Source organism: Erigeron canadensis, chromosome 5, assembly GCF_010389155.1.
Source record: "Erigeron canadensis isolate Cc75 chromosome 5, C_canadensis_v1, whole genome shotgun sequence".
In the NCBI taxonomy this organism is placed as follows: domain Eukaryota; kingdom Viridiplantae; phylum Streptophyta; class Magnoliopsida; order Asterales; family Asteraceae; genus Erigeron; species Erigeron canadensis.
Window position 1 is genome coordinate 30,133,164 of NC_057765.1, and position 14,559 is coordinate 30,147,722.

General features: G+C 34.6%; 2 protein-coding genes across 2 annotated transcripts; one reads left to right on the forward strand and one right to left on the reverse strand.

The window, feature by feature from the left end:
* The first annotated feature begins 1,306 nt into the window (after nt 1-1,306).
* On the forward strand, nt 1,307-5,648 carry LOC122599338 (mitogen-activated protein kinase 15-like). Its single transcript, XM_043771835.1, has 10 exons — nt 1,307-1,537; nt 2,421-2,829; nt 2,914-3,041; nt 3,147-3,206; nt 3,600-3,749; nt 3,842-3,997; nt 4,089-4,300; nt 4,371-4,472; nt 4,885-5,030; nt 5,115-5,648. Exons 1-10 carry the CDS (start codon nt 1,514-1,516, stop codon nt 5,522-5,524), a joined length of 1,797 nt encoding a protein of 598 aa, XP_043627770.1. The 5' UTR covers nt 1,307-1,513; the 3' UTR covers nt 5,525-5,648.
* A 1,644-nt stretch (nt 5,649-7,292) lies between these two features.
* Nucleotides 7,293-8,276, reverse strand: LOC122601544. The gene is made up of 4 exons (XM_043774299.1): nt 8,090-8,276; nt 7,830-7,921; nt 7,584-7,782; nt 7,293-7,429 (listed from the first exon to the last, which is right to left on the reverse strand). The coding sequence occupies exons 1-4, from the start codon at nt 8,274-8,276 to the stop codon at nt 7,293-7,295; spliced, it is 615 nt and encodes a 204-aa protein (XP_043630234.1).
* Between the last annotated feature and the right edge of the window lie 6,283 nt (nt 8,277-14,559).

Genomic DNA, 14,559 nt, shown 5'->3' on the forward strand with positions numbered 1-14,559 from the left:
ATTATGTTGTGTAGTGACTTACGAGATTACTTAATCAACGTAAGGAACTAAATAGTTTGTTCAAAAGATGTATGACCTTACGAGTATTATTTTGGTCAATCAATGTAAGAACCTATATTTTTTTTATTTTGTACAAACAATTCATGAACAAAATACAGTTTCTTACATTGATTAATCAATCACGTAAGTCATTACACAATAACCATTCGATTATAGTTGATTACACTCTGTTGTACTTATCCGTTATGTATATTATCATGCTTTTGTTTTATAATGCCCTCAAACTTTAAATTAGAAACTTTATTGCCCCGACAACCCAATTATCTTTACTTCTTGCAAGACCGAAAGTTTTTTTCTACTTAAAGTAAAACCTCAAAACAGTTGTTCTACCTCAAAAACGAGTAAGATTGTTAACTTCTCCATCTCCTAACTCACCATCGTAGACGTTATTGAAATTCATAACTCGTGGTACTCAAATGATCTCTTATAGCGCGTTTGGTTCACATAATGTTTTGGGAAGGAATGAAATCTGTCAAATGAATTAGAATATGAAGGAATGAAATTTGACGAAATGTTTTTGATTTTTTGAAGATTCAAGTGAGGGACGAAATGAAATTCCTTCCCCCATCCCCGAGGAATGGAGATTCCATCAAATGAGAGAATGTTTACATTCCAACGGAATGTGATTCTTCCATCTTTAAGCAACCAAACACGCTAAAGAATGAAATTCAATTTCAATTCCATCAAATTCTGTGAACCAAACGTGACCTATACTCTATTGGTCTTATTTTTATCGTGTGCCTTGTGAGAGCGTTTGAATTCGTAAAGAAATCTATAAGATTTGTAAAATATGAGTGACCTCTGATTCCGCATGTATTCTTAAATTGGAAGACGGATAGAGAAAACTCGTCACTTATAAAAAAAAATGACTTGTGTTACTATTTTTTCTTTTTACAACTATCCGGACAATTAATTTAACAATTAAAATACATTATATTAAAAAAAAAAAAAATCTATATAAACAAACTCTCATTCACATGTCTCATTTTCTCTCTTTCGACTTCTAAAAAAATTTCTCTCTCTGATCTCTAATACGTCAGCCACCGCTACCACCACCACCCACTTCACCCACCCACCGCCAGATCTTAAAATCTCAAACGCATTCTCAGCCACCGTTTCAAACACTCTTTGCTTGTTTCAATTCTTCAGTGTGTCTGAGCTGCCTACTCCTTTGCTCAAATCATACATTCACAATTATATATATATATATATATATATATATATATATATATATAATTCGGATGTGTCGGTGGGGTCATGTTCCAATTCTAATCTTCTTCTTAGATTAAATAATTCAGGTGGTGGTGGTCTGTTTTAAATAAATAAATAAAAAATAAATGTGGCTGATTTAATTTTTCTCCCTCAATTTTAGCCCAACAATAATTTACAACTTTGTTGTCTTGTTTTTGTTGTTTTAACTCTCTTGTGTTTGGATTTTGTGTTGGTCTCAGAGATGCAACAAGATCAGCGTAGAAAGGTAAAAACTTTTTTGTTTTTACATTTTTTTACTGTCTGTGTTTTCTTTATATTAACAGCTCTTAACTTTTTGATGTTCAAGATTTTGATTCTTGCTCAGTATATATATATATATATATATATATATATATATATATATGATTCTTGCCCCAAATTGTATATCTATATGTTGTGTTTGAATATTGTATGACAACTAGAATTGTGTAATACTAATAATTATTGAGTTTATATTCTTTTACTTGGCTGGAGATAATATTTATTGTGTAATGTTTAAGTAATGATGACAATTTATCAGCTGGCTATAATTTGGTATTGTTGTTGTAATGTTTAAGTAGAAAAAGGATAGGGATCCCTGTTCAGGCTACTAGAATTGTAATACCAAAAACGGTTGTATACGATAGTACGATACAAATTAACACAATTGAAGATAAGCATAATTAATGTAGCCGGATATTTACTGAAATGATATTGTTACACTCACTTTATCATTTGATTTTTGTGTGCTTATGGAATTTACTGTTTTGAAGTTACTACTATAAAGATCTTCCCTTTATCGGTGTCTTTCTATACTAATGTGGTTTTTTGATGTTTTTAGTTATTCCATTACTTAATTTTCAAGTAAAAATTTGGAAAAAAACACACTAATTTAATGAATATGGTTATCTTTTGAGTGTTTTATCTCAGTTGCACTAATATATAATGGAATTTAGTATCTTAGTGAGGATAAAAAGACGGTTTTTGCAAGATCTTTTCTTGCGATTCTTATGACATTTTTGGATTTGTGTGTTATTTGGGTTCAGTCGGATGGAAATGCTGTAAGTTTGTGTATCTGGGGTACACAGCATTGCAATGTGTGATTTGATGTTGTACCTGTTGCATTGCAGAATCCAAAAGAGGTCGAATTCTTTACGGAATACGGTGAATCAAATCGATACAAAATTTTGGAGATCATAGGGAAGGGAAGTTATGGTGTTGTTTGTTCAGCTGTCGATACACACACCGGGGAAAAGGTTGCGATCAAGAAAATAACGGATATATTTGAACACGCGTCAGATGCTATACGTATATTACGTGAGGTTAAGTTATTACGACTTTTAAGGCATCCGGATATTGTTGAGATCAAGAGGATCATGTTGCCACCTTCTAGACGGGCCTTTAAAGATATTTATGTTGTATTTGAACTTATGGAATCCGATCTTCATCAAGTAATAAAGGCCAATGATGACTTGACACATGACCACCACCGGTTCTTTTTATATCAAATGCTACGAGCTTTGAAGTATATGCATACAGGTGATTTGGAGTATATCCTTTGGACTGTTTGTCTATTTTCATTTTTTTCAACTAAATCTGATTATGTAAATTTGATAAATTCAGCTAATGTATACCATCGAGATCTTAAACCAAAGAATATTTTGGCAAATGCAAATTGCAAGCTCAAGATATGTGATTTTGGACTAGCAAGGGTTGCATTTAATGATGCCCCGGCAGCAGTACTTTGGACGGTTAGTTATTTATGACTTTATGAGCATTACTAATGATCAATTAAGAATTTTTGGGTCAAAACTTGATATTAAAATATAGTTCGTTCTTCTTATATTGTGTTGCAGGATTATGTAGCAACAAGATGGTACAGGGCCCCTGAGCTATGCGGATCATTTTCTTCAAAGGTATAGTCCATTAACATGCATCATTGTGTAGTTTTCTAGACTGTAAAGTAGGATTATTGTGTATGGTAAATGAAGCTAATGATAGCTAGCCCATAGATCCTTATGTCGAGCATATTTGTTTTTTTCAGAGAAGTATGCTGCTGCATGGCCAAAGAATGATTCTTGAGAATTGAGTATGATTATCTGTGGAGTCCTATATAACATGATATTGTATCATACTATCATGTGTTATATGAGACTATGAGTCAATCGCTTACTTTTATTACTATATGGATAGTCAAAGAATCCTTAAATGCTGCCATGCTTACTTCTTCTATGTTTTTTTTTGTTGCTATTCTTAGATATTCGTTCATTAGTGTCATTTATTAATTTGTTATAACTTGTTAATTACAGTATACCCCTGCTATTGATATATGGAGCATCGGCTGTATCTTTGCTGAAGTATTAACCGGAAAGCCACTTTTCCCTGGTAAAAGTGTCGTTCATCAGTTGGAACTTATCACTGACCTTCTAGGGACACCATCATCAGACACCATTTCTGGAGTATGCTCGATCTTTTTTTTCCCTTCACTATGCTATATATTGTAGATTGATCGATACTTACAAAGCAAGTGCTTGCTTTTTAATTAATGCAGGTTCGTAATGATAAGGCAAGAAAATACTTAATGGATATGCGTAAAAAGAAACCAGTGCCACTTTCACATAAATTTGTAAACGTTGACCCCCTAGCACTCAGGCTATTGCAGAGGATGTTAGCATTTGATCCGAAGGAGAGGCCAACTGCTGAAGAGGTGGGCAGTTATTTTATGTTTTATTAAGTTTGAATTTCTATTGAATAAATAATGTACCAGTATTTATTAAATTTCCGATTTTTTCTTTCAGGCTTTAGCTGATCCTTACTTCAAGGGGTTGGCTAAACTTGAGAGGGAGCCATCTTGTCAATCTATCTCAAAGATGGAATTCGAGTTTGAGAGGCGTAGGATCACAAAAGAGGACATCAGGGAACTGATTTTCCGGGAAATTCTGGAGTATCATCCTCAACTCCTGAAAGATTATATGGCTGGGAATGAAAACACAAGCTTTCTCTATCCTAGGTTTGTAATAACACCATTTTTACTCGTTCTGTGTTCTTTATGGAACCTAATATATGTTGCTGCTGTGCAGTGCCATTGGTCAATTCCGTAGACAATTTGCATATTTAGAAGAAAACAGTGGGAAAAACGAGCCCGTTGTACCTCCAGAACGGAAGCATGCTTCCCTCCCACGGTAAGTGTATTTGTACATAATTGCTGTATTTGTACATAACATAATAGATCTTCTCACAACTTGTCGATCTGGAAAGCTAAACAAACGACTTTATTTGGTGGGTGTTTGGGTTTGCATCTTAAAATTGCCCATCTATTTGATTTTCTAATTGTTGGTTTTATGGTTTCATATGTACACATCCTATCATAACTTTCAGAATTAGAAAAGAATTGCGGAGTTTGACTGGTATAGTTGGTGTAACAAACCTAGTATTTCCTAATTATTATGCATGTATTGTATCTTATATGCGCTAGCTTCTTGCTAGTGTTTCGTTGTTAATAATTTCACCTTTGCCGTTCAAAAAAAAAAAGAAAAGAATTGCCAACTCAGTGCTATACTTGCTTAAAGTATTAATTCTACTTTTTTATGTCAGGTCATCAGTGAATTCAAGTATGATTGCTTCTAGACCGCAGCAAACTGCCGTTGCATTTGATAAAAGGCGAGTGATAGACAATGCAACTAGTACACCTGGAAACATTTACAATGCTGCTACTCGGCCTTCCCCTAGGATGCCTACAGGTATATGATTTTTCCTGTTTGAGAAGTTAATTGTTCATATTGACGATTTGTACAAGCACTGACAACTTTCATGTCCATGTGAAGCTCAACAAGGAAGAGGTATAGTGCCTGTTATTTCGTATGAAGAACGAGTGTTGGTGAAAAATACAGTAGCCCCATCAGTGGCTCTTCCTCCACAATATGTATATATGACAACCAATGGAGGAGATCAAACAATTAGGGACCCGGGTTTGATAGTTAAACATCCGCACCCTCAACCTCAACCTCAACCGCACCAGCAAACAGGTGTGGCTAAATTGGCTGGAGGAATAGTGATTGACTTAAATACTAATCCATATTACACCCACCCACATGCAAATGTGCAACCACGTGGTATGTTGAACCAACAGCCTAATGAACTGATAGCAATCGATGCTAAGCTTGTACAATCTGGAACTCAGTTTGGTCATGTAGCCACTGCGGCTCATACAGTTGTTCAAATTGGACTATCCTAAAGGGTGTTACACGACCCCATATGTTTTTATATTTGGGAGAAGTGATCTTTAGTTGCTAGTTCTTGTCTTGTAAATTACGAACTCTGTTTTAGGGTTAAAAGAATACGAAAGAGTGGTTTTCTTATTGTCTTGTTCATTAATTCTTGTTTTTTGGTTGTTTTCTTGGTGTGAACAAGAGGGCCACTGATCTGGTGAAAACTGGTTTATGTAATGCCACGGTTATGCCATCGACTAGTCGATGTGGGTGGAGAATGCTTGAAACACATGAAAATGAACCAAAAAAGCTACTTTTGGGCTTCATTCCTCTGGCCCTCTTCCAGTAAATCATTGTAGATGTCTAGATGACATCTACCGGATCGACCTGAATCGACGATACCATTACACGCTATACACGCAGTTGCTTTAAAGCGGTTGTAGCAAGATAAAACAAAAAAAACATATCTTGTGGGCACAGGACTAAATTTTGCAACCCGCAAAGTATCAGAATATCTGACACAAAAGTTGTGGGCATGAATGGTGACTTTGAGGTGTTGTAATGCACATTTTTCTTTTGTAAACATGTCATGTGCAATTGCTCTTTTCTTCTTTCTGACAATTAGGGGGTGGTGGGTTATCCATGTTCTTTGTCTTTCAAACTTGTTCTTTTCCCAAGATCTATATCCAACAAATTTGTAAAGTTTTAATTGATTTTGTTTACTGCCCCATGCTTTTAATGTAAAATTTAGCACAAGTTAAGATATCCACGACAGTTTTGCGAAACAATGCTACAAAAGTTACTACACTGGAAACTTCATTGAAATTTAAAAAGGCACGCTGACAAAAACATGCACATTCCTCCATGTGGTGGTTTTCTCTACACCGAGCCAACCTACAGGCATATGCTTAATGGTCCACACCGGGTTCCCTGTTTGGTTTTGCTCTTTCGCCCAGAAAAGGAGCTCGTTATGGATCCTCTACCGAAACTTGTATATAATGACTAAAAATGTTTAAAACCAATGGTTCATTTCATATACTAGTATTTACCACAACCTAATCACACAACGCCAACCAGACAACCACGCATGCACGCTTAGACTATTAGGAGTAAGGGGTTCCAAGAACCCCATCCCCTCCACCTTTTTTTTTTGACATGTGGCATGACACCAAAAATGAGGGGTTCCCTTGGAGCAAGAGGTTCCCATTTGAGGAATTCTTGACTTTTATTTTTTTTTCAAGTTTGACTTTCATTTTTCTATCAAAAATTTTAATTAAAATACATTTTTTTTTAACAAAACTCTAACAAAAACAAATATGATACATACCAAATTAAGTTATTACATAACATAAAGTTCTTAAAAATCACATATTACAACATTATTTAAAAAAAAAACAAGCTACTCATCGTCAGAACTAACATACTCGTTGAGATCCGGGAGGATCTCGTTATCGGGATCAAAGTCATGTGCTTGGGTAGACCAAAGATGATCAATCAAGTCCGCCATAAGCATGTTGTGTGTTTCTCGGTTTTTTATGGCATGACGGTTTGAATTCGTTGTTCGAGCGGAGTCATTTGTTCCCAATAGCCCGGTACAAGAGAAGGTTCATCCGGATTGTAGTCTTGACATATGGCCTTGCCCTCGTCCTCTAATATAATGTTATACAAGATGATACAAGCATAAATCACGTCTTGCATGAGTACTTTGTCCCAATACTGAGCCGGATGATTAATGACCTTCCATCTCTTTTTTAACACACCAAAAGCCTTTTCTATACCCTTACGCGCCGACTTTTACTTTTTCTTAAAAAGCTTTATCTTCTCGTTAACTGGATCGGTAAAAGTCTTGACGAATGTAGCATACTCGGGGTATATCCCGTCGCCTAGGTAGTACCCTCTCTCATAGAAGTTACCGTTTGCATAAAAGGAAGCTACATATTAGTAAATAAAAAGGTGTTAATAATTAACTATATAAATTAAATAAATAACTACATAAACTAAACATTAATAATAAACAAATAAACTAAATAAATAACTATATAAATTAAACGTGATAGTAAATAAACATATAAATTAAATATATACCTGAGGGCGTCAAACCGGATATAAGATCTTCAAGCACATGAGATGACTTGAATACGTTGATGTCATTATGAGACCCCTGTGGCCTAAAGAAAGCATTCCAAATCCATAGATCATACGATGCAACCGCTTGAAGAATCATCGAGGGTCTACCTATGTCACTGCGTGTATGGGTGCCTCGCCAGGCCGTGAGACACATCTCCTACGGCCAATGCATACAGTCAATACTACCAATCATACAGGGAAAACCATGAACTCTTTCATGCACATCATATATATATGCTGAAGATCGGTCCATGTTGATCTACGTAGGTATGTACGTTCATACAATCTTATAACACCTAAAAAAATATATTCGTAAAATAATATATACAAACTAATATATCTATAAAAAAATGTACGTAAAATAATATAAACAAACTAATATATCTATAAAAACATGTACTTAAACTAATATATACAAACTAATAATGTAACATATATAAAAAATTAACATAAAGGCAACGTACCACTACAAAAATGGCCAAGCGCCTCTCGTGAGGTCCTCTCCGCCATTTGCAAATACTCGTCTAGTAAATCACTCGCCACGTCGTACGCTAGTTGTCCAATTGCGGCTGTACACTTTTGAAGTGCGGTAAAACCTAACTTTCCCGCGGCGTTCACTCTTTGTTGAAAATATCTATACTCCCGTTCCATGTCGCCCACAATCTTTAAAAACCAACCCTTATGCATTCTAAACCGTCGTCTAAATTGTCTCGGGGTGTAAGTCGGTTGATCCGCGAAGTAGTCTCGCATCAAGTTCTCTTGTGCCTCGGCCCGATGACGTACAAGAACCACCCTTCTTCTAAAACGCGGTCTATTATCTTCTTCTTCTTCCTCCTCCTATTGCGCGGCCGTCATGGCCAAAGTAACGGCGGCAACAACCGCACTTTCAACGGCATCATCGTAATCCTCGGAACCGAACGAATCAAAAGACGACGATGATGAAGAAGACAACATTATATGAAGATGATTCTAATTTACTTGTATGTGTTTTAATATGTATATATATGTTGTTGTATGGTGTGTGTGTTTTATTAAATTATTAATTAAATTATTATCTTTCGGTAAAAATTACGTACAATTTGTATTTATAAAACAACACAACTAATAATATATTAATTAAATTATTATCTTTGGGTAAAAATTACGTAATCAGTTGATATGTATTCAAATAAGGAAACTTCATGCTCAATACAATTGCATTTATAAAACAACACAACTAACCAAACTTAACTAGATTAATACCCGGTTGGTGACAAGGTAAAAAAATAAATTTATATACGTATCGTATGTAGCAAAAAAAATATACGTCAAATTAATAGAAACTATATTGTCAAATAGAAAAAACGAAGTGTATAGTATAATGCTAAAAATGAATGTATTTTTTATTTTATCTTACATACTTTTGTAAGTTGTTTATTATTAGTATTTTTTTATATTTTAAAAAGAGTTGACAACTTTTTATATTTATTAAATTTAACTATAAATACTTTGAATGTTTTATCAACATGAAGTTTAGTATGATAAGTTGAAATAAAGTTTAGATAAAATTTCAACACATGTGTAAGTTGAGGTATCGTGTTAGGGTTACCTACCCTGACACCTCATCTGGAAAAAATAAAAAACAGTTTCAACCAATCTGACATCGTATTTTTTTGGGTCAGTTCAGGTTGGGTCCCTAGGTTGTCAAGTTCACCTACCTAAAACTTTTTTCATATTAATTAAATTATAATTAACACCGATTCATTTGACATGTGACATGTCAATCCACCAACCCACTTGTCCTGAAAAGAACCCATTTAACTCAACTGGTCTAAAACCAACTCATTTACCCATCAACCTCATCTGGAAAAAAAAAAAAACAGTTTCAACTAACCCGACCTCGTATTTTTTTCGGGTCAGTTCAGGTTGGGTCCCTAGGTTGTCAAGTTCACCTACCTAAAACTTTTTTCATATTAAATAAATTATAATTAACACCGATTCATTTGACATGTGACATGTCAATCCACTAACCCACTTGTCCGAAAAAGAACACATTTAACTTAACTGGTCTAAAACCAATTCATTTACCCATCAACCCATTTGCTATGTAAGAATAAAACTTGGTTGTTCTTGGCTCCTTGTTGGGCAAGATGAAGATGTTGAAAAACAGAGGTGTGAGATTGATATATCGAAAAGATAAATATATGATTATTTAATTTTATAAATTTATAAAAGGGTAAATAATAATTAAAACAAATTTATAAATGGTTTAAATAAACTAAAAGTATTTTAAAGTTAGACTTTTTTTAGGTTTATGTATTAAGTTACTCTATCATTTTTTATTTGTAGATGATGATAGTTTGAAATAGAAAGCATGAATGATGAAACATGAATGTGTTTAACATGAATGTGTTTTGTGTCTTTTATAATGAAATAAATTAAATAGCCTATATAAATCAAATTTAATTTTACGTGGGTTAATTGTTGTATTAGGTATAATTTTTTTAGGTGTAATTTTTGTAATAATGACCAGGCTTTGCCATATGTAATTTCTGTAACAATGATCAGGCTTGCCATATATGATACTCATGGAATTGATTTTTTCCTTAGAATGTTGTAATTTGTACGTGAGACTTTTTTTGAACTGTGTTTTAGTTGTATAGATCTAGTATCATTGACCACTTAACCTTTACATATATAGTTTAGTTTGACTTTGAATTTGAAAGACTAAGATTGATTTTCATTTTTATTTTTAATTGTCAAGATCAACTCTTAAACCTATTATTTTCTCTCAGCTCTACCAACAATATATATATATATATAATATATAATATATAATAAATAATTTATGTCTTTATATATTATAGTACGATCTATATATCTTTTATCAATTCATCGCACTATTAATTACACCTGCACACTTATAAAAAGCCACCAGCAATATGAACAACAACTCCAGAATTCATCTATAAAAACCGAAACCCATAAAACGAAAAAGTAATATACATATAGCAGACTTTACGGAAAGAAACCCAGCTAATGGATCATCATTATTTGAAGTCCCAATCACTTACCAAACAACAAACGACATTCCAGGTATAACAATCTCTACTTAATTATCCAATTCTCATTCGTCAGTATACTATTAAATAATCTGTAATACATGCTTGCATTACAGAATGCAGTAAATGTGGACATCCAATTAACAACCTTAAACCAAAAAAGCAGAAAAAATAAACAATAGCATGACAGGCAGCAAACAAATTATCAAAGCTATGCAAAACAACTCAGGTCAGCATCTACTCAATTATATAGGAAATTTACCCCACAAGAGTTAGACCTTACAAATTAGTGATCCTCAATAATAGGTTACGACTACTTGGATGAGTCAGATCTCTATGATGTAGACTTAGCAACCTCATCAGAATACAAAAGGATGAGAAAGTCTTTATATGATAACAAAAACGGAATATCAAAAGGTACGCATCTAAACTATTTCAATATTAAGTAAAAGTACATTAACTTAACGTTGGCCTAAAACAGAATACATCGACATGTACGACCCAACTTATATCTGTGACTCATGTCAAGCAATGCTATGGTACGGAGAAGCCATCAGATGAAACGCAGATTTAAAAAAAAATCATACTCATTGTGTTGTTTTAGGGGAAAAGTTCAACTGCCCAAGCTAAAAGAGGCCCCGAATATGTTAGCTCAACTATTCCATGGTAAGAACCCACAGAGTAAAGATTTCATCGAAAACATCAGACAATACAACATGATGTTTAGCTTCACGTCAATGGGTGGAAAGATAGATCACACATACAACAAAGGAGGAGGCCCATACAATTTTAGAATGCATGGCCAAAACTATCATTCTATTGGAAGTTTGCTGCCTGGAACGGGACAAAACCTAAGTTCTTACAACTTTATATTTTCGACACCGACAATGAAGTATCTCACAGATTTTCGGCATACAGGTTTGTTTACAGCAACACTAACCAACTAATACTCTTTCAATATCTTATTTTCCTTTTATAATTCAAAATCCGGAAAACGTATTAATATGTTTTTTGACAAAATAAACATTCAGTGACAGCTCAGAAAAAAAAAGGATCAATCACAGATCCAACTTCAATACCATTTTTAACTGTTCATCAAATGAAGGGAATTTTAGATATCACCAACCCTTTAGTTAAGCAATTTCGCATGGCAAGAGATCGGATATCAATAAACAATGAAGAGACTGTCAAGCTCATACTGGTTGGGCGCATGGGAAAAGATAGAAGGACATACAATCTACCAACTACAAACGAAGTCGCGACATTGATTATTGGCGACATAAACGGATCCGGTGATAAAAGAGACATAATCTTAGAAACAAAATCCGGATCGCTGCAAAGAATCAATGAGTTACATCCGTCATATCTGGCTTTACGATATCCATTACTATTTCCGTTTGCTAAAGACGGTTACAGAATTGACATACCGTTAAGGGATGTAGAAGACCTAAACGGACCAGGTAATGACGTGAACTTTGTTATTTATTTCACTTTTTAATTTAACCAATCTACTTGTTATCTACTCTAACCAATTTAAATAAAAAAAATCCAAGGGAGAACAAGACTTTCGATGAGGGCTTTCTTCGCATATAGAATCCAACAGAGGCATTAAGAAGAATCTTTAATTCTAACGTCAAGGAAACTATTCCATGCTTTACATATGATCGATTGTATTACGTAAAATGCAATCAAAAGAAACTAAGGGTGGCTGACGAAGACACTATATGTAAAGCACCTGAATTGGGCCAGAAAGATGCCTCAAAAATGGGAACCAAAATATTTTTGCCTTCTTCTTTCACCGGCGGGGCAAGATACATGCAGTAGAACTACATGGATGCCATGGCCCTTTGCAACAATCTTGGGTATCCGGATCTATTTATAACATTTACCTGCAATCTAAAATGGCCCGAGATCTGTAGATTCTTAGAAAAGCACGGACTTAAATCAGAAGACAGACCGAACATACTCACAAGAATGTTCAAGATGAAGCTTGATCACTTGATCAAAAACATAGAAGATGAACACATACTTGGGAAAGTTAGCGGAGGTATATATTCTTTATACGTTACACTATTTTTATAATCACTAATTCAAAAAATTGAAATGCGTTTATATATTACCCAGTTGTGTACACCGTGGAGTTTCAAAAACGTGGCCTACCTCATGCCCATATTTGTTTATTCATTGAGGAACCCGACAAGTTAAGAAACCCAGAAGACATCGATCGTGTTATATCAGCTGAGATCCCAAACGAAGAAGTGGATAACGAGTTACATCATCTGGTGACTGAATTTATGATGCACGGACCATGTGGCAAGGACAATCCAAAGAGCCCCTGTATGAAAGGAAAAAAATGCTCAAAAAGATTCCCACGTGAATACACAGATGCAACTCACGTTGACGACAAAGGATTTCCGGTTTATAGAAGAAGAAAAACAGGCATCACTAAGACTGGAACCAACTTGGATTATAACTTAAGATTATACTGCAAATACAACACAAAAACTGAATTTTCCACACTACTCATGCACATCAAATGTTCAGTTTTGATAACTATTTTTCAGAAGTTTGAAACAGCAAATAAGCTATTCTGGAATATTGTACGAACTTATTTCAAAAAGCAAAAAAGATGTTACGCGCTCAGGATCTCTGGACAGCAAATACATCTGATGTTTTTGGTTTGTCTCTAACAGCCAAAAAACTGTTTTCTGGAAACTTAACGGCTTAGTACAAACAGCCCAGAATATGTTACACGTACGAACACATTGACTGGTCAGCAAATACAACGTTGGCCAAGCAGCTTTCAAGTTGTTTCGGACATCAACGAGACTGCTACCTGAACATCTAATTGCCTCACTAATAAACTGATTTCTAAGCCCTTTACTTAGTAAATTCATATAGCAACAATCTCTAATTCAATTTGTTTATTTTGATTGCATTTAGTATTTGAATAGTAACTTTCTTACAATTGTCTACAATCTAAACCAGGTTTGTCGTTGGTTACAATCCAAAGCTTCTGAAGCAGTATCAAGGACACATGAACATAGAATGGTGTAACAAACTCGAAGCAATTAAGTATTTGTTTAAATACATCAACAAAGGCCCGGACAGAATAACAATTGGGTTCCCAAAAAAAAAAAACATCCAGGCAAGGAAAACCAAACCCAAAATGATGTGGACAAGGTTGCGGCCTTCTATGACTGCCGTTACATATCCGCGTGTGAAGCATCCTGGAGATTATTTGCATATGATATACACTAGCTATCAGAAACCACCCGTTCAGAGATTATCCTTCCACATTAAAAACCGATCGTCTTTGATCAACACGACCAGATAGCCGATGTAGTTACAAAGCACACAGTCAAGCATTCCGAGTTTCTAAAGTGGATGGAATGCAACAAGAACGACGCAGAGGCGAGATCTTTGACTTATGCCAAATTCCCGACAAAATATACATTGAACGCGAAAGACAAAAAATGGACAAGAAGAACCCAAGGATCGTCTATCGGCAGGATCAACTACGTGTCTCCAAAACTGAACAAAATAAAAGGCCCAACATGTTATAAGGACCTGAAAACCGTACATGGGAAAGTCTACAAAACGTACAAAGAAACTTGCTAGGCATTGGGCCTATTGGATGGTGACGAGGAATACATCCAATCGATTAAGGAAACAAGTACATGGGTCACAGCCTCATTTTGTCGATCCTTATTTGTCATGCTTATAACATCAGACAGTTTGTCGAGGCCAAATATGTTTGGGATAAAACATACGACAACCTCACCGAAGACATACTTGTTATTCGAAGAAAAGAGCTTAATGAGCCAGGTATTACATTCTATTATTTTTATTCAAAATCATATAAGATACAGACTTCTACTATTATATTTTAT